The sequence below is a fragment of the Trichosurus vulpecula genome, chromosome 1, assembly GCF_011100635.1.
Source record: "Trichosurus vulpecula isolate mTriVul1 chromosome 1, mTriVul1.pri, whole genome shotgun sequence".
Classification (NCBI taxonomy): domain Eukaryota; kingdom Metazoa; phylum Chordata; class Mammalia; order Diprotodontia; family Phalangeridae; genus Trichosurus; species Trichosurus vulpecula.
In genome coordinates, this window is record NC_050573.1 from 543,675 (window position 1) to 570,882 (window position 27,208).

General features: G+C 41.9%; 2 protein-coding genes across 2 annotated transcripts; both read left to right on the forward strand.

The window, feature by feature from the left end:
* Positions 1-302: 302 nt before the first annotated feature.
* Positions 303-2,654, forward strand: LOC118829943 (zinc finger protein 260-like). Its single transcript, XM_036736772.1, has 2 exons — positions 303-1,928; positions 2,007-2,654. Exons 1-2 carry the CDS (start codon positions 303-305, stop codon positions 2,652-2,654), a joined length of 2,274 nt encoding a protein of 757 aa, XP_036592667.1.
* A 57-nt stretch (positions 2,655-2,711) lies between these two features.
* On the forward strand, positions 2,712-3,228 carry LOC118829965 (zinc finger protein 3-like; the record flags this gene model as incomplete). Its single annotated transcript, XM_036736821.1, has 1 exon — positions 2,712-3,228. A coding segment is annotated over exon 1 (507 nt), but the record flags the coding sequence as incomplete, so codon positions are not given.
* Positions 3,229-27,208: the final 23,980 nt, after the last annotated feature.

Consider the following 27,208-nt stretch of genomic DNA (forward strand, 5'->3'; position numbering starts at 1 on the left):
TGGGTCTGAGTTGTGAATGTGATGAGAATGATGGCCCTGCCTGTGTGACAAGGTTTTTGTGAGGTCCACTGTCAATTCTTGCATGAAGCTCTTTGGAAAATCAGTCATCTTTGGGATGTGAGCTAAGGGCATTTTAAAATGACCGTTTCTTCCCTTTTGAGATGTTTGTCTTTACCTGGGAAATACAGAGTAACTGAGATTTTGTTCTGCCTGTGGACCAAAGGGGATAGAAATATGTATGTTTGTAAGTATAGTGTCTACTTGTTTTAGTGTTGGTTTATTTTTTTTTTTAAGATGGAATGATGAGCCTGGAAATGAAGGAAGCTGCTACAGAGCTAAGCCTTTCTGTGGCAGAAACTCCCAAGCAAAGATTCATGAGTGATGGTCCCTTTGCCTTCAATTGGAGAGAAGTCTGCAAAACACCTGAGAGTATCCAAACTAGAGAGAAACCATATGACTATAATCAATGTGAGAAGGCTTTTAGAGAGAAGGGATGTCTTATTGCTCATCACAGAACACACACTGCAGAGAAACCTTATGAATGTAATCAATGTGGAAAGACTTTTAGAGATAAGCGCAGTCTTGTTATACATAATAGAATCCACACTGGAGAAAAACCTTATGAATGTAATCACTGTGGAAAGACTTTTTCTGATAACCGGAATCTGGGTAGACACAGAAAAATCCACACTGGAGAGAAACCTTATGAATGTAATCAATGTGGAAAGAGTTTTAGAGATAAGCAAAATCTTGTTTTACATAGTAGAATCCACACTGGAGAAAAACCTTATGAATGTAATCAATGTGGAAAGACTTTTATAGAAAAGCGCAGTCTTTTTTCACATAGTAGAATCCACACTGGAGAGAAACCTTATGAATGTAATCAATGTGGAAAGACTTTTAGAGTGATTGCTTCTCTTAATTTACATCAGAGAACACACACTGGAGAGAAACCTTATGAATGTAATCAATGTGGAAAGACTTTTAGAGTGAAGGCTTCTCTTATTACACATCAGACAATGCACACTGGAGAGAAACCTTATGAATGTAATCAATGTGGAAAGACTTTTAGAGTGAAGGCTTCTCTTATTACACATCAGACAATGCACACTGGAGAGAAACCTTATGAATGTAATCAATGTGGAAAGGCTTTCAGACTTAGGAAGTCTCTTCATGAACATCAGAGAAGACATACTGGAGAGAAACCTTATGAATGTAATCGATGTGGAAAAGCTTTTCAATGCAGGGAAAGTCTTATTACACATCAGAGAATCCACACTGGAGAGAAACCTTATGAATGTAATCAATGTGGAAAGACTTTTACATGGAAAATTAGTCTTGCTAAACATAGAAGAATCCACACTGGAGAGAAACCTTATGAATGTAATCAATGTGGAAGAACTCATCAATGCAGGCAAAGTCTTATTACACATCAGAGAATCCACACTGGAGAGAAACCTTATGAATGTAATCAATGTGGAAAGACTTTTACATGGAAAATTAGTCTTGTTAAACATAGAAGAATCCACACTGGAGAGAAACCCTATGAATGTAATCAATGTGGAAAAGCTTTTCAATGCAGGGAAAGTCTTATTACACATCAGAGAATCCACACTGGAGAGAAACCTTATGAATGTAATCAATGTGGAAAGACTTTTACATGGAAAAATAGTCTTGTTAAACATGAAAGAATCCACACAGGAGAGAAGCCTTATGAATGTAAGCAATGTGAAAAGGCTTTTGCAGAGAAAGTCAGTCTTGTTATACATGAAAGAATCCACACTGGAGAGAAACCTTATGAATGTAATCAATGTGGAAAGACTTTTACTGATAAGGGGAGTCTTGTTAAACATAGAAGAATCCACACTGGAGAGAAACCTTATGAATGTAGTCAATGTGGAAAGACTTTTACATGGAAAATTAGTCTTGTTAAGCATAGTAGAATCCACACTGGAGAGAACCCTTATGAATGTAAGCAATGTGGAAAGACTTTCAGATGTTGGAAGTCTCTTTATGAACATCAGAAGATGCACACTGGAGAGAAACCTTATAAATGTAATCAATGTGGAAAGACTTTTACATTGAAAAATAGTCTTGTTACACATGAAAGAATCCACACTGGAGAGAGACCTTATGAATGTAATCAGTGTGGAAAGGCTTTTATAACAAACACTACTCTTATTCAACATGAGAGGATCCACACTGGAGAGAAACCTTATGAATGTAAGCAATGTGGAAAGACTTTTATAGGGAAATATGGTCTTGTTGTACATGAAAGAATCCACACTGGAGAGAAACCTTATGAATGTAAGCAATGTGGAAAGACTTTTACATGGAAAAATGGTCTTGTTATACATGAAAGAATCCACACTGGAGAGAAACCTTATGAATGTATGCAATGTGGAAAAGCTTTTGCACAGAAAGTCAGTCTTGTTAGCCATGAAAGAATCCACACTGGAGAGAAACCTTATGAATGTATGCAATGTGGAAAAGCTTTTGCACATAAAGTCAGTCTTGTTATCCATAAAAGAATCCACACTGGAGAGAAACCTTATGAATGTAATCAATGTGGAAAGACTTTTACATGGAAAATGAGTCTTGTTACACATCAGAGAATCCACACTGGAGAGAAACCTTATGAATGTAATCAATGAGGAAAGACTTTTACAGATAAGCGGAGTCTTGTTAAACATAGAAGAATCCACACTGGAGAGAAACCTTATGAATGTAATCAATAAGGAAAGACTTTTACATGGAAATGTGATCTTGTTACACATGAAAGAATTCACACTGGAGAGAAACTGTAAGAATGTAGTCAGTGCAGAAAGACTTTTACATGTAAGCGCAGTCTTGTTAAACATAGAGCAATCCACACTGGAGAAATGCCTTATATATGTAATCAATGTGGAAATGGTTTTACACAGAGAATTGGTGTTTGTTATTGCTCATCAGAGACCCCACACTGGTGAGAAACCTTTTGAGTGTACCCAGTGTAGAAAGGCTTTTAAACAGAAGGCCTCTTTTACTAAACATCAGAGAATCCACACTGGAGAGAAACCTTATGAATGTAATCAATGTAGAAAAGCTTTTAAATGCAAGGAAAGTCTTGTTACACATCAGAGAATCCACACTGGAGAGAAACCTTATGAATGTAATCAGTGTGGAAAGGTTTTTATAACAAACACTACTCTTATTCAACATGAGAGGATCCACACTGGAGAGAAACCTTATGAATGTAGTCAATGTGGAAAGACTTTTACATGGAAAATTAGTCTTGTTAAACATAGAAGAATCCACACTGGAGAGAACCCTTATGAATGTAGTCAATGTGGAAAGACTTTTACATGGAAAATTAGTCTTTTTAAACATAGAAGAATCCACACTGGAGAGAACCCTTATGAATGTAAGCAATGTGGAAAGACTTTCAAATGTAGGAAGTCTCTTTATGAACATCAGAAGATGCACACTGGAGAGAAGCCTTATATATGTAATCAATGTGGAAATGGTTTTACACAGAGAGTTGGTGTTTGTTATTGCTCATCAGAGACCCCACAGTGGTGAGAAACCTTTTGAGTGTACCCAGTGTAGAAAGGCTTTTGAACAGAAGGCCTCTTTTACTAAACATCAGAGAATCCACACTGCAGAGAGACCTTATGAATGTACCCAGTGCAGAAAGGCTTTTAAACAGAGGAACCATCGTAACCAACATCAGAGCATCCATACTGGAGAGAAACCTTATAAATATACCCAATATGGAAAGGCTTTTACACAAAAGTCCTCTCTCACTGGATATAAAAAACAGAGGAACCATCTTAACTGGCATCAGAGCATCCACACTGGAGAGAAACCTTATGAATGTGATCATTGTGGTAGAACTTCAGGCTAAAGTCAATCCTTGTACCTTCAGAGAATTCATGTGAGACGTAGGACTCTTCTAACTTACCTGAATGAGGAATGGCATTGAAATGGAGTACAGAGATTCATAGGAGAAAATTCACTCAGGGTACAAGCCATCTATGAACTCCCTATGGGAAGCCTTGCAACCAGAGATCATCTCTTATCGTCTCCTCAGAGGATTTATAATGAAAAGAAACCTCATGAATGTGCTTAGTGGAACGTGCCTTACTCTAGAACATGGAGGTCACAGGTGAAGATGAAATTTTGTTTCTGAATATAACAGGAAGATGAGATAAGGAAAATAATTCATGCGGACCTTCCAGGTGGCACAACCAGAAAAGGAGGCAGTTGTCGGATAAAGTGCAGAACTATGTGAAAGAATACATCTGGATGTTTTCATAACAAGGAAAAGACTTTGTGTCAATATTTTGTCAACTGGGGAACAATCTTTGGTGAAGGGAAGAAATCAGATTTGTTTGATGAAGGATATTAGAACTGGAGCAGTTGAGGGGAATGTTGTGTTCTCCCACAGCCAGCTGCATGTGTGTATTCAGAGTCCATCCAGGCCACTGCAGGTGAGAGTCAAGAAACTTCTCATTAAGTTGAGATCATTTCTGCCTCCTCACTGGGAAAGACCACAAGAGCAGCCGGAAATGGGGCAGCAATCACATTTTAAGAAGGCTCAGAGACACGCTCTGAAGAGTGTGGAGTAACAGAGGGGAAAAGGGCGGAGCACTCAGCCTGGGAATGGGATGGGGAAGGGAGGCAGAATGAGGAAGAGAAGGGAGGGGGAGAAGCAGAGAACATCTGTCCCCCAACCATGGCTTAGAGTTGGGGTCCCTAGGCAGCTTGGACTGGGGATGGCTGTGGATGCAGACCTTGGCATGTTCCATGTCTGCCCAAGCTCGAAGCCCTCCACAGAGCCTGCTTCAGCCACCTTCATGGCCATTGGAAGAAATTGTTCTCATCTGCCCATTCGTGGCTGATGGCAGGCATTACAGGCTGAGAATTTTAAAGGTGGATATCTGTGCCTGGGAAAAAGTTTTGAAGACGACCTTGGACATGGCCTAGGTAGGATCTTCCTGACTCTATTTCCCAATTCTGCTATTTCCTTTCTGAAAAGGAAATTCCCCACCTGATTACTCCTGAGCCCTGCTTTCAGCACCTAGTGACTATATGATTGGCTGACAGATATGATTCGTGCCTGGAATCAAACAGAGCTAAGGAAGTTCTTTCCTTCTGTTAAGATATATGAAATTGTCCCTCTTTTGTTTCATAGCAAATTTATATTCTCAAGAAGTTTTGTAAGCACAATGCTAAGTCTATTAGGTAATAGATGAATATTGGAATATCTCTTATAACAGGATGCAGTAATGAATAGCTTGGAATTTTAACCTATGTTCATGACCAAATAAAGATTAGAAGGAGTATAGAGATAACATCCTACAAAAGGAAAAAATGATCAGACAAAGTAATAAGACAAAGATGTAATGTGATAAATGTCTAATAAAAAAGAAAGGGATAGCAAATTTTGAGGAAAAGGCAATAGGATCAGATTGATTCCTCTAAGAATTATATACAGATGTGTATGATTGGCTCCAAAATTTATCAGTCATGGAAATTCAAGCTAATATAAGTGTTTTGGTAATAAGACCTTAAATTAGGATTTTTGCACCAAAAATTGTATAAGTGAAATTATATCTCCTTTGTAAAGTATCTGTCTGATAATTTTAAAAGGAAGATGAGTTCAATTTATGGTTGGACCTTCAGACTTTAAAGGACTCTTATACCAGGTACAGAATTTAGGTAAGGTTAGAAACAGTAGATGATATATGAACTGAAATACTCTGAAGTTAAAAAAACAAAAAAGGAGAGCCAAATTTAAGTGATTGTACTAAGTTAATTTAGAATTGTCTGAGAATTTCTAGATCTGAACCAGAGAAGCAGAACTCTCTTTTACTATCTAGGAACCAGATAACTACAATCAGGCATCTGAAAAAAAAATTGTTGCTTTAAATGGACATTGGAAATATGTAATGGGGATTTAAAGCTATTTTGTATACAACTGTGCAATTAATTGCTGGAATTAAATCAGAAACATTGTAAGTTTTGTTAAGAATGGTTTGTGGATTATTTTGCAAATGCCATCAAAGAAACATGGCATGACTAAAAGTTTATGATGATATATGTACTGTGCTACTGGGATACAAGGAATTTAATATTAGTCAACATTGTTAATAATGGTTGCATTACTTTGTATGGTTCATGTTTAAGTTTTCTTGGTTATCTAATGTGTAAATGTAAAACACGTGACATGCAATTTTCCCCCTCTATTGTGAACCAAGTGGTTTGGTCTGTACTTAATGTAATTGTGCAGTTTTGTGAATTGTGAGAAAACTTTATTGTAATTGTTTAAACTCAGCCCTGTGTGGCTGGGATACTGAACCATTTCTTGCAGTGTTTGAACTTAGCCCTGCGTGGCTGGGACCTATGTTGTGCTGTTTTTCTCTCAATTATCAAATCACATGTGTTCTTTAGTAAGTCCCTTGCAATTTCTTTTTCTTGATTACCTTTTCATGCGTCTCTTCATTCTTGTGTTTGAACGTCAAATTTTCTATTCAGTTCTGGTCTTTTCACTGAGAAAGCTTGCAAGTCCTCTATTTTATTGAAAATCCATATTTTGCATTGGAGCATGATACTCAGTTTTGCTGGGTAGGTGATTCTTGGTTTTAATCCCAGCTCCATTGACCTATTCTGTTTACATTCCTACATGGAAAGATGACATCTACGATTCATGAGACCTCAGTATTAGGGTAGCTGAAGGGAATATGCATATATATATGTTTATGTATATATATAGGTGAATGTGTATGTATGTATGTATCTGTGTGTATGTGTGTGTATATGTATATGTGTATATATATATATGTATGTGTATATATATATATAAAAGAGAGAGAGAGAGTAGCCACAGGGTGAGTTGAAGATGAAGGGAAGATATCTAAAAGAAATAAAATCAAATTAAGGGATGAGAGAGGAACATACTGAGAGAGGGAGATTGGGAGAGATAGAATGGGGTGGATCATCTCACATAAAGGTGGCAAGAGGAAGCAGTTCTGTGGGAGGAGGGGAGAGGGCAGGTGAGGGGGGGAATGAGTGAACCTTGCTCTCAATACCATACACACCCAATTAGGTATCTTACCCCTCAGGAAAGAAGAGGGAGGAAGATAAAAAAGGGGGGGATGATGGAGGGGAGGGCAGATGAGGGTGGAGGTAATCCAAAACAAACACTTTCGAAAGGGGACAGGGTCAAGGGAGAAAATTCAATAAAGGGGGATGGGTTGGGAAGGAGCAAAATATAGTTAGTTTTTCACAACATGAGTATTGTGGAAGGGTTATACATAATGTTACACATGTGGACTATGTTGAATTGCTTGACTTCTTAGGGAGGGTGGGTGAGAAGGGAAGAGGGGAGAGAATTTGGAACTCAAAGTTTTAAAAACAGATGTTCAAAAACAAAAAAAAAATTTTTTTGCATGCAACTAGAAAATAAGATGCACAGGCAATGGGGCATAGAAATTTATCTTGCCCTACAAGAAAGGAAGGGAAAAAGGGATGGAAGGGAAGTGGGATAATAGAGGGGAGGGCTGACTGGGGAACAGGGCACCCAGAATATATGCCATCTTGGAGTGGGGGGAGAGGTAGAAATGGGGAGAAAATTGGTAATTCAAACTCTTGTGAAAATCAATGCTGAAAACTAAATATGTTAAATAAATAAATTTAAATTTTAAAAAAAATGAATGTTAAAAATTGTTTTTTACATGTAATTGGGGAAAAATAAAATATTATTTTTTAAAAAAAAATCATATGTGTTCTGGGAGCTCCTGTCAGATCTGACTACTTCTACAGCTGCCAACTTGTGGATGGACTCCTTGATCCTTCTGTCACATCTGAGGATTGCCCCTGATCCCAAGTGGACATCTGAGCCTATAGGGGACCTTGCCCTCCGATTTCAAAGGAGCCTGAAGTGGACAGCATCAGACGCAGGCAACCTTCCCAAGAGCCTGGACCAGAACCTGAACGAAGAACTGCTCTTTCCCTTCCTGAGTCCCTTGCATTCCCAGGACTGTTTACCTGTACCTTTGGTGTCTTTAGCTTATTTTACTTAGATGCTCTACTTTCCCCATTATGCTCCCTACTCATACCCCTTGCAACTTGCTCCCTCTGCTTGTTTACAATTAGTTTACAATTAATGTCCATCTCTGGAGATGTCCAAATACAGAAAGAAAAAAAAAAAACCTGAATCCACCTAGATAAGGATTTTTAGAACTTCACCCCTGAGGAAGATAGAGGTTTTCCATACCTTAATTGGTCTTCAGGTGAAGCTTTCAGCTTACCTTTGACCAAAAGGAGGAAATGTGAAAAATATTATACTATTTTATATCATTTTTAATTTCAGCTAGACCCAGAGCCTGAATTAATGAGTAACGGGATGAAGATCCAGGACCTGGGCTTCTTTGTTCTCTCTAAAAATTTGCTCAGGAAATACCCTTACCACTGTCAACAAAGCTTACCCCTGTTAGCCATTAAAGGATGAGACCCTAAGCCCTAGAGAGACTACCTCGCTTAATATTAACTGACCTTTGTCAACATTCTTTCCATTAAGGAAAATCCTCTTCTTGTATCATGGTTAAACATACATGGGGGCCATAAACGTGAGGTAATACAGGCTTGCTAGCTCTACTAAAATAACTTATATAAGTTTCCTAATTCCTTTGTTCAGACAGCCAGAGCCTATGCTCTGACTCCTTGTATGTACCAGTAAGCTAGCTTAGCTATGCTTTAAGGGAAAATAGTAAACAACATGGATTTTTCTATCACCTAGCTTGTTTGTTTCCTTCAACCAAATTTTCAGGTTTAACAGTTAGATGACCATTAATTGTCCCAGTTTTTTTTTTTTAAATGACAGAATAAATTAGAAGGAAAGAAAAAAATCCAGTTCCCAAAATTCAAGATCTTTGGAGATTTAAGAGATCAAAATTTATACTCCTTTGGGCAGAACTCCCACATGTAATGGTATAACTCCTTGTGACAGAGGAAGGGAGGAAGGGAGGGACAAAGGAAGGAGGGAAGGAAGGAAGGAAAGGTAGAAGAGGGGATGGAGAAAGGAAAGATGGAGGCAGAGGAAGCAGGGAAGGGAGGAAGAAGAGGGGATGGAGAAAGGAAAGATGGAGGGGGAGGGAGGTAACAGTAGCATTGTCCAACTGGAACTGGCCAGTTGGTCCCCAGCAGGGCAGCTACTATTACTTAAAATATGTTGCTCATCCTTGCTTCTCAGTCCAAGGATGGCAGAGTACCAGTTAGAGGGACAGCTCTGACTCTGGGGCCCCTGAGTCTCTGACTGGTCTCATCCCACCTGTGATTCCAAAGCCACCTGTGCCTCTTGGGTCTCTATAGAAGGATGGGGAGGGGAGGGGAGGCAGAAAGAAGAGAAAGAATAAGAGAAGGAGGGAAGTAGTCTTCCTGTTCAGACCATCTTCATTTCCAAGCCTGGCCCTCCCTCTGTAGTTAGAGTATCACTTTCAGGTAGTATTGTAACATATTGTTGCACTTAGATTAGATGTAAGTAGCAATATCTGGTGGGAAGAATCTGGATTATTGTAAACTATATTGCCTACAAGCGTATGGGAAAACTAGGGTTGTGGTAAGGTGGTTTCCATAGGAGTATGGGAACAGGAGGGGAGTGCTAGTCTACAGTGACAGGGAAGGCTGGGAACAGGAGGGGAGTGTTGTTTCTACAGTATCTAAAGAGTCATGGGAAGGCTCGGGCAGGATACAAACTGATTATCAGAACTGTATGAGCTATGTGAGGCACGGGACAAGATGCCCTTGTAAAGTATCCAAGAAGTTCTCACTAATTAAAGCATGTTTGCGTTAGGCACTGGTTCAAGAGCATTCAGTAATGGCCAGCTGGGTTCCTCCGACTGGGCTTGTGAGCCCTAGATAGATGGACTCTGCCTGCATGAGAAAGGATGGCTACCAGAGCAAGCGGGAGGGGGGCTGTTAGGGACAAAAGTCTTTCCTCCGGGCGCCTACCGTTCCAACTCCTACTAAGCCTGTCTGGTTTTACCCAGGAAACAGGCCAAGCGCTAGGGTCCGAGCAGCCCCGGGGTCGGCACTAGCTCCCTACAATTTACTACCTATTCAATTAAGGAAAATCCTTTTCTTTTGTCATGGTTAAACATAGATGGGCATCATAAGATTGAGTAACCCAGGTATGCTGAGTTGCAACTGTTCTAAAAATGTATTTAAACCTTCTCATCCTTCTGTTCAGGTAGTCAGATTTTGTCTGGCTCCATACATGTACGCATTCGCTGGCTTTAAGGGAATAAACAATATGAATTTCCATATCACCTAGCTTATTTGTCTATTTTAACCAACTTTCAGGTTGACACCCCTAATCTCTAACCTCCTGGTTAGAAATTCCCTTGTCTTGCCTTCAGATCCAGCCCCCTTGGAGATCCAAGAATCATGCCTTCCTACTGGCCTACCCAGCCTTGGACACAGTAACAAAAGGTACCTCCTGGTCCCCTTTATCTGCAGCCATGGCTCTGGGGCTGGTTCCCTGTCAGATCCGGGGCATGTGGCTCCCTGTCTCTAGTTTCCCTCTAGGGATTCCAAGCCTAAGCATGATTTACATGAAACTGCAAATCCACCATGCACAAATTGCTATTCCTTTCAAATGTACAACAAAATTATGATGTAGTTTTTTTCTTTTATTCTTCCCTCTCCAAACCCTGCCGCCCTAGAAATGGCTGCCCTTGGGCATAAATAGGTGTGTGTATGTAAGTTATTCCCTACGTACTTCTATTTATCAGTTCTTTTCTCTGGATGCAGATAACATCTGTCTTTATATGTCCTCTATAGCTAATTTGGGTGTTTGTAATAGACAAAATAACTTCTTCACTCAAAGTTATTCTTAAAATAATATTTCTGTTACTGTATAAATTGTTCTCTTGGTTCTGCCATTTCCCACTTCAGTGTCTCATGCAAATCTTCCCATGTTTTTCTAAAATCTTGAGGTCATTATTTTTTATAGCATCACAATCATATACCACAATTTCTTCAGCTATTCCCAAATTGATGGGCATCTCTGAAGTTTTCAGTTCTTTGCCCGCACAAAGAGAGCTCCTACAAACATTTTAGAACATGTATGCTCTTTTCCTTTTTCCTTAATCATGTTTACAAATAGACTAAGCATTGCTATGCCCACATAATTCCAGATGGCTCTCCAAAATGTTTGGATCATTTTACAATTCTACCAACAATGTATTTGTGTCCCAATTTTTCCACTTTTCTCTAACATTCGCCACTTTCCCATTCTACCATTTGGGTTTGTATTTTTTTTTGCTTATGGTCCCTGAACTAATTATCATTGTTATTTCAAAGAAGTTTCATGTGTTGCAAAGAAATAGGCATATTCCTTCGTGGTCCCATTTAGAAGATGCCATATCTTTTAACTCTAGTTTCTCCACAAATGTGCTTCTTTCTCCTGCTTTCATCTCATTCTACGTTTCTTACTTCTCATTTTCCCTCTCAGTTTCTCATGTAGATTTCTCTTTCTCTCTTCCCATTCAACTTGTCCTGTTCAGTAGCTTTTGAATTCTATCCCTTTTTCTTTCCCATTCCAACATGGGATTTCTCTCTCTCTTTTCATTGTCCATCTCCTCTTTCTGTTTTACCTCGATTATCATTCTCTGATTCATACACCCTGAGGGTGTAAAATGTGTTCAAGAAGGACTGATACCTCTGATTGGTGAAAGTCTCCTGAGAACACTATGGAAACATTTGGCCCATCTCTCCAGGATCCTGTCTTTATCAGTAATTAAGGTGGCAGTGAATAGGTGAGCTGCAGAATATATCTTTTGCCTACAAAGAGCCTTCAGGGCATCATGAAAGCATTGTATATTGTTAGTGTAAATGCCAAACTGAATTTCCTGTGCCTTCTGAATGAGCCAAGAATCCTGCATCTCTCTGAGTTCCACTTTTACTTTGCTTTGATGGAGTCAAATGTTGCATTCTTAGAGATGGATGAAGTACCCTGCTGGGAACCCCTGTGGAGATCTTGTTTTTCATTTAGCAGCTTCTGAATTTCCCCATCATTTTCATCAGACCGGTCTTGATGTTTGTTCCTGTTCTGATCCACATGAGTAAATGGAGTGCTGTGCATCACTTCTCTGAAAGCTTCCCACTCCTATTCCATTCAATTGCTACCAACTCTGTGTTTGCTCAACTTTCCCACCAAAATGTTCCTGCTTAGAGAAGAACTCTAATCTGTTGACAATAAGTCTTCTGCTAGTCATTTTGCCCTGGGATTGATGCTTTTGTTGGAGGCAAATATGTAGTTTGGAGAGGATCAGTCTATGATCGGTCCAGCACTCTGTGCCACACATCGCCTTTGTCAGTCTCACATCTTGTCTGTCTCTTCTCCTTACAATCACAGAGTCTCTAAGATGCCAATGTTTGCTGCAAGGGTGCATCCACAAAGTTTTATTGGGTTTAGGTAAAAGGAAGAAAGTTTTGGTGCTGGGAAGGTCATGAGATGCACACGTTTTAATGGTAAGTTGCTGTTGCTGTTTCCAGCATTACTCCCCAGGATTCTCTGCCATTAGTCTCAGCTTACTCTAGCGTTAAAGTCATCCAGAATTATATCAGCTTGTTTTCTTTTGGTATATTGATGATTAGTGTCTCCACGGCTTTTGAAAATTTTTCTTTGACCTCTTCCAGGTTCATCATGGTGGGAGCATAGGCACTGATGCTGGTGGCCTGATGTTTTCCTGCAAGTGGCAATTACATTGTCAGGAGCCTGTCATTCATTCCCTTTGGTGGGCATACAAGCCTATTGACTAGATTAGTATTAATGGCAAACCTACACCAGCTGCACAGTTCTCCTGTTCACTGAATTTCCCCCTTATTTTCAGAAAACCCCGTATCCAGCTCCAGCTTCTGCAAACTGGCCTTCCTTTGCCAGCTTCATTTCGCTCAGGGCTGCTGTTTGGTTGTGATATCTGCTGAATTCTCTTGAAACAAGAGCTGTTCAACTTTCAGGTCTACTGAAATTTGTGTTGTCCGTAAGTGTGTCAAAATTCCACACACTGATACGTGAGTGGAATCATCTTTGCAGTTTTTGTACCTTTTTTTGTATGTTTTGACTGAAGGGTGGGATCCCTACCTGCTATGGTAATCAGGCCAGAGTTGGGTAAGCAGACAATTTTTAGGGCACCTTTTCTGGCCCCTTCATCACACCAGGAGGTGAGGAGTGAGGGCCTTAAAAGGTTCCTCAGACACCCAGGTGGCTGCCAAATCCCACTGCTGATTCCAGTGAAAAGATGACCAGATATCCTGGGTCACCTGTGTGCAGGTGCCTTCTTATAGCACCCAGTGTATCCTGGCCTCCTGGTTTCTCACTTGCCTATCACCACAGTACTTAGAGAAAAGTAAAAATGGTAAAATGGTGTGGGTGATGTCTTTTGACTCACTCGCAAATTGGATTTAAGTGAGGCAGAGCCACACAAGGTCATAGGCCTCACTCTCTCTTCCATGGATGTTACATGGAATCAAGATGACATACAGTGGATGACCTTGGCATCTTTTATGTCTAACCAAGCCTGCATCAGCCACCTTAATGTCCGTTGGAACAAATTGTTCTCATCCACCCATTGCACTGGGGAAGTCTTCATGTGGCTGGGATAGACACCCCCCTAACTCACTGATGGGTTTGAGACCCCTCAGTTTACTTCCACCTGGTTTCTCCTCTCTGCTGAGATGGTTTACAGGGGTGTGGCCAGTGCACTTGCTACAGCTTCTTGGAGCCACAGGTGAGTTAGGTGGACCAAGTGGACACCAAAGATGGAGAGCAAACCTGAAAAGGGCTCAGAAGCCCCCATACAGCACATACTCCTCTTCCCTGAACAGACCTCACCCCCGATAAGATCGAGTCAGTCTGACCTAATTATCTTTTATTCTTACAGCTCCTAATAATACCCAATTTTAAGTCTATTTTGCCTTAACATCTGGTCTCCTTGTAGAAGGTCAAACACAACAGTTACTGGGGGAGAACTCAGTCCAATCCAATCTAGATTTACAGTTACAAACAGTATATAGCATCCCAATTTTCCCAAGGCCTATTTGTGGCCCCGCTCCTCAAAGCATAGGGTCCATCATTGACTTAGTCTCCTGCTACACTTTTACCCTGGCAGGCATTCTGCTCAGGAGGAATTGGGAGTGAGTCTGGGAGGGAGGGAATAGGGGAGGGGGTGGAGACACTGGAGAGGAGGAGCTCTCAAGTGATGGGCAGCAGCCTGGTGGTGGTGGCCCAGGTGGAGTTTGGAGGCAGAGGAGGGGATCCTAGCACTGGAGAAGGCATTCCATGTGATGGAGGGTAGGGCTTGCTGGGGGATTGGTGGGGGGGCGGAGGTCTCTGAGTCTTAGCCCTGGTTGTGATTGGAGGAAAGCAGCCCACCCTCCTGGACCTCAGGGACAGAGCAGTGCTATTAGAATAGGAAAAACCCTCCCAGAGTGGGCTGGACAAAAGCTGGAGGTCTTTGAGCTGAGACTCCTCTGTTTTACCTTCATCTCAAATCTCTCTTTTCTTCCCCTAGATCTGAGATCTCTCTGGCTTCCCTCTGAGCCAAGATCGCTCTGCCTTCCTTTGGAGCCGAGATCGCTATGCCTTGTGGACGCCAGCTCTGTGCTTGCAGATCCCCAGTAAGTCTGAGCCAGAGCACCGCCGTATTTCCTGGTTCTGCTGGCTGCCCGGGCCATTCGGTCTCCTTCTCCTCATCTGACCTCATGGTGAGTGTCCGCCAGGTCTGCCAGGAGCACACCTTCCTCCCCAGCCTGGCTGCCAGATGAGCTCCCTGCCCCTAGACCTTTTCCAGACACCCCCATCACTCCCTAAATTCCTGGCTCACCTTCCCCAGATTTATCACTGGATAACACGTTTCCAGACTTCAGACTTTGCCCCTAGGGTTCCTGGAGTCCTGATTTCAGCCTTCCTGTGAGGCCCCACGTGTCCTGCCTCCCTGTCCCCTAATCTCTAACCTCCTGGTTAGAAATTCCCTTGTTCTGTTTCAGATCCAGCCCCTTTGGAGATCCCAGAATCCTACCTTTCTACCTGCCTACCCAGGCTTGGACACAGTTACCAAAGCTCTCTCCTGGTCCCCCTTATCTGCATCTGGGGTTCTGGGGCTGTTTCCCTGTCAGATTCCAGGCATGTGGCTCCCCGTCTCCACTTTCCCTTTAGGGATTCCAAGCCTAAGCTCTCCCAGAAGGTCCCAACAATCTTCCCCAGCCCCTAGTTACACCTCAGGACACAGTCATCCTGCCTCCCCAGGCTCAGTGTCCCCCTGCAGCCCTTTAGTTGCTCCAGTGTCACTGATCTTCCTCCATAAATTTTGTGAGATTGTCTCCCAGATGCCACCCCTGCTCCCCTTCCCCAGGCCTCCTGCTCCACTGCTCATGCCCCCTGCCAGGGGGCTTCATGCAAGACTGGATCTTGTCTCCCAGCCTCAAGCTTCCCCGGATCATTCCCTGGTGGCTCCATTCAAGAGCCCTCTCCCTCCTCAACCTTCTTCAGTTTCCCTCGTAGATCCAGGAGTCACTCTGTAGTCTATACAATGTGTATGTGAGTCAGGGAGAGGGGATGTTGGGAGGGCAGAGGACCACTTGGAGGGAGAGATCTGACTCAGGAGTCCTTGAGGCTCGGAATGGGGTCCCAAGCCCCCTGTGCCTCTTGGGTCTCTGTGGGAGGATGGGGGGAGGGAAGGGAAGAGAAGGAATAAGAAGGGGAGGAAGTAGTCTTACTGTTCAGACCTTCTTCATTTCCAGCCTGACCCTCCCTGCTTCCTGCCTCCCTCTGTAGGGTGGAGTCTCTCACCTGAGGGCAGGGCCAGGGCCTTTGTGACTCCTGTGGGGCCTCACCCTTGTAAATCCCTGTAGGCCAGCCTGCTGCCTGGGAAGAAAAGAGCAAGACCTCTCCTCCTCTGGGATCCTTCTCCCTGCCCAGCTCAGTCTGCAGAGGACCAAGGCCTGGCCCCAGCAGGGAGCCTGGAGCCAGAGGGAATGGCCCCTGGGAGCAGCAGCCCCCCTCCCCAGGTGAGTGCAGTCTGTGCACAGACATCAGCCAATGAGGCCATTGCCACAGACATAGAGGGTGGTCTGTGAAGCTGCCAGTGTGGTCCTCATGGAGCATTTCTTTACAAAAACAGGCATGCAATTGAATCAGGTAGTAACAACAGTGCCCTGCTCTCTGCTCCTCTGCCTTAAACTGATTCCCTGGCTCTTTGGTATGTGAAGCACTAAGTCCTCATGCACAGTATTCTTAGCATGGCCAGTGGAGTTGTTTGCCATTTCTTTCTCCACCTTATTTTACAGATGAGGAAACTGAGGCAAGCAGGTTTCAGTGACTTGTCCAGGGTCATACAGCCAGGGTCCGAGTCAAGAATTGAGCTCAGGTCCTCCTGAGACCAGGGCCAGCACTCTATCCACAGTGCCACTTAGCTTGCCCAACAACTCAGCAGCACTGTACAAACAAGCTTTGCCTAGTATAAAATGGTGTTGACTCTGAGAGGAAAAACTCTACCAATTTTGGGGACCAGGAAAATAATTTTCTCACAAAGTGAAATTTTAGCTGAGACTTGCAGGAAGCCCAGAGCAGGCATTTAGGGTCTGGTTAGAGTTAGGATTGAGAATGTTCCAGTCATGGGAGAGCGCTGTTGGAAGGGCCTTTCTCATTGCCTTCCTTTGTTTTTTCCATTTGTTCGACTGTTTCCTCCTGTTTCCTACAGTCAGTAGCTTCATCTTGTTTGATTCTATCTTTCAAGGAATTATTTTCTTCACTGAAATTTTGTGCCCCCTTTTCCACTTGGCCAATTCTACATTTCAAGAAGTGCTTTTCTTCAGCATTTTTGGTGCCTCCTTTGCTAGGCCTTTGACTCTCTTTTATGATTTTCTTGCATCCCTCTCATTTCTTTTCCCAATTTCTTCTCCACCTCTTGTAATGGTTTTTAAAATCCTTGTTCAGTTTGACATAATCAAAATTATCCATTTTGCATTTTGTAATGCTCTCTATCTCTTGTTGGGTCATGAATTCTTTACTTTTCCACAAATCTGATAAGTAAACTATTCCTTGCTTTCCCAAATTACTTAGAGTATCAACTTTTACTCCTAAATCATGAACCCATTTTGACTTTATTTTGGTATATGGTGTAAGATATTGGTCTATGCCCAGTTTTTGCCCTATCATTTTCCAATTTTCCCAACAGTTTTTGTGAAATAGTGAATTATTAGCCCAGAAACTGGCCTCTTTGAGTTTATCAAAGAGTAGATTGCTAAACTTGTTGATTTCACCTATTTGTGTACCTATCCTATTCCACTGATCCACACCCCTGTTTCTTAACCAGTACCAGGCAGTTTTGATGACTGCTGCTGTGTAGTACAGTTTAATATCTGGTGTGGCTAAGCCACCATCTCTAGCATGTCTTTTCATTGATATCCTAGATACTCTAGACCTCTTGTTTTTCCAAATGAATTTTGTTATTATTTTGTCCAGCTCAGTAAAAAAATTTTTTGGTAGTTCGATTGGTATGGCACTGAATAGATAGATTAATTTAGGTAGAATTGTCATTTTTATTATATTAGCTTGGCCTAACCATGAGCAACTGATATTTCTCCATTTATTTAGATCTGATTTTATTCGCGTGAAAAGTGTTTCATAGTTATGTTCATATAGGCCCTGGGTTTGTCTTGGCAAATAGACTCCCAGATATTTTATAGTGCCTTCAGTAACTTTGAATGGAATTTCTCTTTCTATCTCTTGCTGTTGGGCTTTGTCAGTAATGTATAGGAATGCTGAGGATTTATGTGGGTTTATTTTATATCCTGCAACTTTGCTAAAGTTGTTTATTATTTCAAGTAGTTTTTTACTTGATTCTCTAGGATCCTCTAGATAAATCATCATATCATCTGCAAAAAGTGATAATTTGGTTTCTTCTTTTCCTATTCTAATTCCTTCAATTTCTTTTTCTTCTCTTATTGCTACAGCTAATGCTTCCAGTACCAAATTGAATAATAGGGGTGATAATGGACATCCTTGTTTCACCCCTGATCTTATTGGGAATGCATCTAGTTTATCCCCATTACAAATAATGCTTGTTGATGGTTTTAGGTAGATGCTATTTATAATTTTGAGGAAGGTTCCACTTATTCCTATGCTTTCTAGTGTTTTTAATAGGAATGGGTGTTGTACTTTGTCAAAGGCTTTTTCTGCGTCTATTGAGATGATCGTATGGTTTCTGCTAGTTTTGTTGTTGATATGGTCAATTATGCTAATAGTTTTCCTAATATTGAACCAGCCTTGCATTCCTGGAATAAATCCTACCTGGTCATAGTGTATTATTCTCATGATGAGTTGCTGCAATCTTTTTGCTAATATTTTATTTAAAATTTTTGCATCAATATTCATTAGAGAAATTGGTCTATAATTTTCTTTCTCTGTTTTAACTCTACCTGGTTTGGGTATTAGTACCATATTTGTGTCATAAAAAGAATTTGGTAGGACTCCTTCTTCACCTATTTTCCCAAATAGTCTACAAAGTATTGGAATTAGTTGTTCTTTAAATGTTTGATAGAATTCACATGTAAAACCATCTGGCCCTGGAGTTTTTTTCCTAGGGAGTTCGTTGATGGCCTGCTCAATTTCTTTTTCTGATATGGGGTCATTAAGAAATTTCACTTCCTTCTCTGTTAGTCTGGGCAGTTTATGTTTTTGTAGATATTCATCCGTATCTCTAAGGTTGTCAAATTTATGGGCATACAGTTGGGCAAAATAATTCCTAATTATTGTTTTGATTTCCTCTTCATTAGAGGTGACCTCACCCTTTTCAAATGTTTTTGTACAAAAAAAGCCAATGCAACAAGAATTAGGAGGGAAGCAGAAAATTGGGAGAAAATCTTTGCAACTAGTATCTCTGATAAAGGCCTCATCTCTAAAATATACAGGGAGCTGAGCCAAATATATAGGAATACAAGCCATTCCCCAATTGAGAAATGCCAAAGGATATGAACAGGCAGTTTTCAGAGGAAGAAATTAAAGCTATCTACAGGCATATGGAAAAATGCTCTGGATCGCTGCTGATTAGAGAAATGCAAATCAAAACAACTCTTAGGGGGGCGGAGCCAAGATGGCAGCTGGAAAGCAGGGACCAGCCTGAGCTCCCTGCCGAGCCCCTCCAAAAACCTATAAAAAATGGCTCTGAACCAATTCTAGAATGGCAGAACCCACAGAACAGCAGAGGGAAGCAGGGCTCCAGCGCAGGACAGCCTGGATGGTCTCTGGGTGAGGTCTATCCCGCACGGAGCTGGGAGCTGGGAGCTGGGAACGGAGTGGAGCAGAGCCCAGCCTGAGCGGCGTGGACCAACCAGACCAGCAACCGGGCAGAGCATGCCCTAGCGCCCTGATTCAGTGAGCTGCGGCAGTTACGAGACTTCTCAACCCACAAACACCAAAGACTGCTGAGAAGGTTAGTGGGAAAAGCTGCGGGAGTGGAAGGAGTTCGCAGTTCGGCTTCCAGCCCCGGGGGCAGCGGAGGTGGGGCAGCTACAGCTGCTGCTGCTTCTGGCTCCAGGCCCACCTGGTGGGAGGAATTAAGTGGCGGATCAGAGCAGGGGTGCACAGCCTGCTGAAGATCTAAGCCCAGTTCGGGTTGGGGGTTGGGGAAGGAGCAGTGCGGATCTGACAGAGCTGGCACCTCCCCCCCAAACGTGGAACGTAGAACTCTGTAGTCTACAAGCAGTCATACCCCACTGAAAAACTCAAAGGTCAAGTTAGTTGGCTGGGAACATGGCCAGGCAGCGAAAACACGCCCAGATTCAGTCTCAGACTTTGCATTCTTTCTTTGCTGACAAAGAAGACCAAAACATACAGACAGAAGAAATTAATAAAGTCAAAGAGCCTACAACAGAAACCTCCAAGAAAAACAGGAACTGGTCCCAGGCCATGGAAGAGCTCAAAAAGGATTTGGAAAAGCAAGTTAGAGAAGTAGAGGAAAAATTGGGAAGGGAAATGAGAAGGATGCGAGAAAACCATGAAAAACAAATCAATGACTTGCTAAAGGAGACCCAAAAAAATACTGAAAAATACACTGAAGAAAACAACACCTTAAAAAATAGATTAACTCAAATGGCAAAAGAGCTCCAAAAAGCCAATGAAGAGAAGAATGCCTTGAAAGGCAGAATTAGCCAAATGGAAAAGGAGGTCCAAAAGACCACTGAAGAAAATACTACTTTAAAAATTGGATTGGAGCAAGTGGAAGCTAGTGACTTTATGAGAAATCAGGATATTATAAAACAGAACCAAAGGAATGAAAAAATGGAAGACAATGTGAAATATCTCCTTGGAAAAACCACTGACCTGGAAAATAGATCCAGGAGAGATAATTTAAAAATTATTGGACTACCTGAAAGCCATGATCAAAAAAAGAGCCTAGATATCATCTTTCAAGAAATTATCAAGGAGACCTGCCCTGATATTCTAGAGCCACAGGGCAAAATAGAAATTGAAAGAATCCATCGATCGCCTCCTCAAATAGATCCCAAAAAGAAATCTCCTAGGAATATTGTCACCAAATTCCAGAGCTCCCAGATCAAGGAGAAAATACTGCAAGCAGCCAGAAAGAAACAATTTGAGTATTGTGGAAACCCAATCAGAATAACCCAGGATCTGTCAGCTTCTACATTAAGAGATCGAAGGGCTTGGAATGCGATATTCCGGAGGTCAATGGAGCTAGGATTAAAACCTAGAATCACCTACCCAGCAAAACTGAGTATCATGTTCCAAGGCAAAATATGGATTTTCAATAAAATAGAGGACTTTCAAGCTTTCTCAGTGAAAAGACCAGAACTGAATAGAAAATTTGACTTTCAAACATAAGAATCAAGAGAAGCATGAAAAGGTAATCAAGAAACAGAAATTGCAAGGGACTTACTAAAGTTGAACTGTTTTGTTTACATTCCTACATGGAAAGATGATGTGTATGATTCATGAGACCTCAGTATTAGGGTAGATGAAGGGAATATGCATATATATATATACATATGTTTATGTATATATGTAAGTGAATTTGTATGTATGTATGTATCTATGTGTATATATATGTGTGACACAGGGTGAGTTGAAGATGAAGGGAAGATATCTAAAAGAAATAAAATGAAATTAAGGGATGAGAGAGGAACATACTGAGAGAGGGAGATAGGGAGAGATAGAATGGGGTGGATTATCTCGCATAAAGGTGGCAAGAGGAAGCAGTTCTATGGGAGGAGGGGAGAGGGCAGGTGAGGGGGGAATGAGTGAACCTTGCTCTCATCAGATTTGGCCTGAGGGGGAATACCATACATACTCAGTTGGGTATCTTACCCCACAGGAAAGAAGAGGGAGGAAGATAAAAAAAAAATAAAAGGGGGGTGATGATGGAGGGGAGGGCAGATGCAGGTGGAGGTAATCCAAAACAAACACTTTTGAAAGGGGACAGGGTCAAGGGAGAAAATTCAATAAAGCGGGATGGGTTGGGAAGGAGCAAAATATAGTTAGTCTTTCACATCATGAGTATTGTGGAAGGGTTATACATAATATTACACATGTGGCCTATGTTGAATTGCTTGACTTCTTAGGGAGGGTGGGTGAGAAGGGAAGAGGGGAGAGAATTTGGAACTCAAAGTTTTAAAAACAGATGTTCAAAAACAACAAAAAATACATTTTTGCATGCAATTAAAAAATAAGATACACAGGCAATGGGGCGTAGAAATTTATCTTGCCCTACAAGAAAGGAAGGGAAAAGGGGATGAGAGGGGAGGGGGGTTATAGAGGGGAGGGCTGACTGGGAAGCAGGGCAACCAGAATATACACCATCTTGGAGTGGGGGGGAGGGTAGAAATGGGGAGAAAATTTGTAATTCAAACTATTGTGAAAATCAATGCTGAAAACTAAATATGTCAAATAAATAAATTTAAATTAAAAAAAAAAACAACTCTTAGATACCACATCTCTCCTGTCAGATTGGCTAAAATAACAAATCAGGAGAATGATAAATGCTAGAAAGGATGTGGGAAAATTGGAACATTGTTGCATTGCTGGTGGAGTTGTGAGCTGATCCAGCCATTTTGGAGGGTGGTTTGGAACTATGCCCAAAGGGCTATAGAAATGTTCATACCCTTTGACCCAGCAATACCACTTCTAGGGTTGTATCCCAAAGAAATCACGCAAGCGGGAAAAGGACCCATATGTACAAGAATATTTATAGCAGCTCTCTTTGTGGTAGCCAAGAATTGGAAATCAAAGGGATGCCCATGAATTGGGGAATGGCTGAACAAACTGTGGTACATGAAGGTAATGGAATACTATTGTGCCATAAGAAATGGGGATGATGCAGACTTCATAACAACCTGGAAAAACCTACACGACATAATGCTGAGTGAGCGGAGCAGAGCCAGGAGTACGTTGTGCACAGCCACAGATATATGGATTCCGTGAGTACCAACCCTGACAAACTGCGCTTTTCTCAGCAACCTAAGGGGCAAGGACAACTCCAGGGGACTCACGATGGAGAATGCTATCTTCATCGAGACAAAGAACTGCGAAGTTTGAATACAGACTGAGGCACACTACATGCTCGCCTTTTCTGCTTCTCTTTTGTTTTTGTTTTTGGGGTTTTTTTTTGGTTCTGTTTCTTCTTTCTCATGATTCATTCCATTGGTCAAAATTCTTCTCCACGACTTGACTAGTGCATAAATTAATTCAATGCGAAGTTATACATGACAGTTATATGAGACTTCATGCCGTCTTGGGGAGGGAGGGGGGAGAGAGGGGAGAAAAACTGGAACTCAAAACTATGTAGAACCGTGCGTGGTAAACTAAAAATAAAAAATTTATAAAAAAAAAAATAAAAAAAAAATCCTTGTTCAGCTCTTCCATGTCTTGAGATTAATTCCAATTTGTTTTTGAGGCATTGGATATAAGGAGTTTTGACATAGATGTCATCCTCCCAGTGTGGTTTTTAATCTCCCTTGTCACCATAGTAACTTTCCATAGTCAGAATTTTTCTGTTCTTTGCTCATTTTTCCAGCGCATTCCTTGACTTTAAACTCATTCCCAAAGTGGGGCTCTGCTTTCAGGGTGGAGGGCTCACTGTAAGTTTGCAGTTCTGCCAAGGTGGTAGGAGCTAAGGAGGGGTGTGTTGACTTCTCTCCTGGCCTGTGAGTGACCACAAGCATTCTTTTCTGCCCTGGAGCTATGAGGAGGGGTCCCACTCCCTAGCAGTTCTAAGCTCTTGTGTGCTCCTCCTCACACTGGGATTGCTATCTAGGAGTGGGACCCAGATCCTAGTATGGTCAAAGCACCAGTGCCCCCAGTGCCAGAACAGGGACCCTGTAATCTCCTTCTAACCAGTTATCTGACCCTTTACCATGTGCGTGCTGATAGGGCCACAAGCTGCCTCAGCCACCTCTGATTTCTTTCTGGGGCCCAGTCTGGACTGGTGCAGCCTACGATGGACTATGCTCCCCACTTGCCCAGGTGTGACACACCTTTCCCCCTCTCACCTTCAAAGGCCCCTCCCCCTCACCTACTCTTCTGTGCTCTTCTCTTTTTGAGACCACAGAGGTGACCTCCATCCTCATTCTCCTTGACATCTCTCCAGCCTCTGACCCTGGTGATCCCTCTTTCTTCCATGATACTCTCTTCCCTCTAGGCTTTTAGGACCCCACTCTCTCCTGGTTTTCCTCTGACCTGTCTGACTACTTGTCTGTCTTTTCCGCATCTTCCTGAGATCAAACCCTCTGACCATAGGTGTCCTTGGTCCTCTTCCCTTTATACTACTTTCCTTGGTGATTTCATCAGCTGCCATCCATGTCATCACTACCTCTGTGCTGATGGTTCTCAAATGGACCCTTCCTGCCTCAGTCTCTCTGCTGTCCTGCAGTCTTGTATGTCTAATTTCCTAAGAGATATCTCAAACTGCATGACCAATAGACATCTGAACTTCATTGTATGATAGAGAGCTTGTGATTTTTACCCCAGACATTCACACACACACACACACACGTATGCACATACACACACAAAAACTCTCACACAACCACACACTCCTGTTTCCCTATTACTGCATTTAAGTTGGAGGCCTATTCTGGGGCCCTTCTATTGGAATCCATATTCAGTTACCAAAGCTCTCTCCTGGTCCCCCTTATCTGCACCCATGGCTGTGGGGCTGGTTCCCTCTCAATCCCAGGTGTGTGGCTCCCTGTCTCCACTTTCCCTTTCCCAGGGTCCTTGGGGGAGGGGCCAACTCAAGAACCAATTGGCCCTGGTCCTTCAGGTGGTGCTTGATGATGTCAAAAACTCTATAAGAGGAGAGAAGACAGCTTGAAGAGCCCTTTTACTTCTTTCCATTGGAGTCAGAGACGCCTACAGCCGAAGGTTAAGCAGGAGCTGTCAGTAGCAGAGCTGACCCACGTGTGGACCGAGGAGTGCTGAGCAAGGAATTGAGGCCAGTGGGTAATCTTCTTACCGTAGAGGGGAAGCATGTATATGATTTTGCTTTATACCATCATGCTTCTCTGTGGCCTCCTGGTTACTCTTGTGAGGCGGACTTATTGGGCCTGGAAGCTTTTGATCAAAATATCAAAATGGGGACTCTGGTTCGTGGGTCTGTTACTGTGGAGCTTAAATACATGCTTTAATTCTTCTGCCTTCTACCTAGAGAACTCCTTATATCCTGCGGATCTGAACCTTTCAGGCATATATATGATTCTCTTTGAAATCATAAATTCTGCCTTCATAATACAGAGACTCAGTGGCCCCAGAGTAAGCGTTGTCCCTCCAACTGGTACTCTGCCCTCCTTGGACTCAGAACCAAGGATGAACAACATAGTTTAAGTAATAGTACCTGCCCCGCTGGGGACCAACAGGCCAGTTCCAGTTGGACAATGCTACTGTTACCTCCCTCCCCCTCCATCTTTCCGTTCTCCATCTCCTCTTATTCCTCTCTTCCCTCTTCCTTTTTCTTTCTTTTTTTTTTTTTTATTAATGCAATTTATTTATTTAACATATTTGGTTTTCAGCATTGATTTTCACAACAGTTTGAATTACAAATTTTCTCCCCATTTCTGCCCTCCCCCCCCACTCCAAGATGGCGTATATTCTGGTTGCCCTGTTCCCCAGTCAGCCCTCCCCTCTATCACCCCCCTCCCCTCTCATCCCCTTTTCCCTTCCTTTCTTGTAGGGCAAGATAAATTTCTACGCCCCATTGCCTGTGTATCTTATTTTTTAGTTGCATACAAAAAGTTTTTTTTGTTTTTGAACATCTGATTTTAAAACTTTGAGTTCCAAATTCCCTTCCCTCTTCCCTTCCCACCCACCCTCCCTAAGAAGTTGAGCAATTCAACCTAGGCCACACATGTATTATTATGTATAACCCTTCCACAATATTCATGTTGTGAAAGGCTAACTACATTTTGCTCCTTCCCAACCCATCCCGCTTTATTGAATTTTCTTCCTTGACCCTGTCCCCTTTCCAAAGTGTTTGTTTTGATTACCTCCACCCCCATCTGCCCTCCACTCCATCATCCCCCTGCCTTTTATTTTTTTTTTATCTTCCTCCCTCTTCTTTCCTGTGGGGTAAGATACCCGACTGAGTATGTATGGTATTCCCCCTCAGGCTAAATCTGATGAGAGCAAGGTTCACTCATTCCCCCCTCACCTGCTCACTCCCCTCCTCTCCTAGAACTGCTTCCTCTTGCCACCTTTATGAGAGATAATCCACCCCATTCTATCTCTCCCTATCTCCCTCTCTCAGTAAGTTACTCTCTCATCCCTTAATTTCATTTTATTTCTTTTAGCTATCTTCCCTTCATCCTCAACTCACCCTGTGTCTGCTCTCTTTCTTTTACATATATATATATATACACATACATACACATACATACATATACACATAGATACATGCATACATACACATTCACTTATATATATACATAAACATATATATGCATATATATATATGCATATTCCCTTCAACTACCCTAATACTGAGGTCTCATGAATCATACTCATCATCTTTCCATGTAGGAATGTAAACAAAACAGTTCAACTTTAGTAAGTCCCTTGCAATTTCCGTTTCTTGATTACCTTTTCATGCTTCTCTTGATTCTTGTGTTTGAAAGTCAAATTTTCTATTCAGTTCTGGTCTTTTCACTGAGAAAGCTTGAAAGTCCTCCATTTTATTGAAAGTCCATATTTTGCCTTGGAACATGATACTCAGTTTTGCTGGGTAGGTGATTCTAGGTTTTAATCCTAGCTCCATTGACCTCCGGAATATCGCATTCCAAGCCCTTCGATCTCTTAATGTAGAAGCTGCCAGGTCTTGGGTTATTCTGATTGGGTTTCCGCAATATTCAAATTGTTTCTTTCTGGCTGCTTGCAGTATTTTCTCCTTGATCTGGGAGCTCTGGAATTTGGCAACAATATTCCTAGGAGATTTCTTTTTAGGATCTATTTGCGGAGGCGATCGATGGATTCTTTCAATTTCTATTTTGCCCTGTGGCTCTAGAATATCAGGGCAGTTCTCCTTGATAATTTCCTGAAAGATGGTATCTAGGCTCTTTTTTTGATCATGGCTTTCAGGTAGTCCAATAATTTTTAAATTATCTCTCCTGGATCTATTTTCCAGGTCAGTGGTTTTTCCAAGGAGATATTTCACATTGTCTTCCATTTTTTCATTCCTCTGGTTCTGTTTTATAATATCCTGATTTCTCATAAAGTCACTAGCTTCCACTTGTTCCAATCTAATTTTTAAAGTAGTATTTTCTTCAGTGGTCTTTTGGACCTCCTTTTCCATTTGGCTAATTCTGCCTTTCAAGGAATTCTTCTCCTCATTGGCTTTTTGGAGCTCTTTTGCCATTTGAGTTAGTCTATTTTGTAAGGTGTTGTTTTCTTCAGTGTATTTTTCAGTATTTTTTTGGGTCTCCTTTAGCAAGTCATTGACTTGTTTTTCATGGTTTTCTCGCATCCTTCTTATTTCTCTTCCCAATTTTTCCTCTACTTCTCTAATTTGCTTTTCCAAATCCTTTTTGAGTTCTTCTATGGTCTGGGGCCAGTTCATGTTTTTCTTGGAGGCTTTGGTTGTAGGCTCTATGACTTTGTTGTCTTCTTTAGGCTGTATGTTTTGGTCTTCTTTGTCCCCAAAGAAAGAATCCAAAGTCT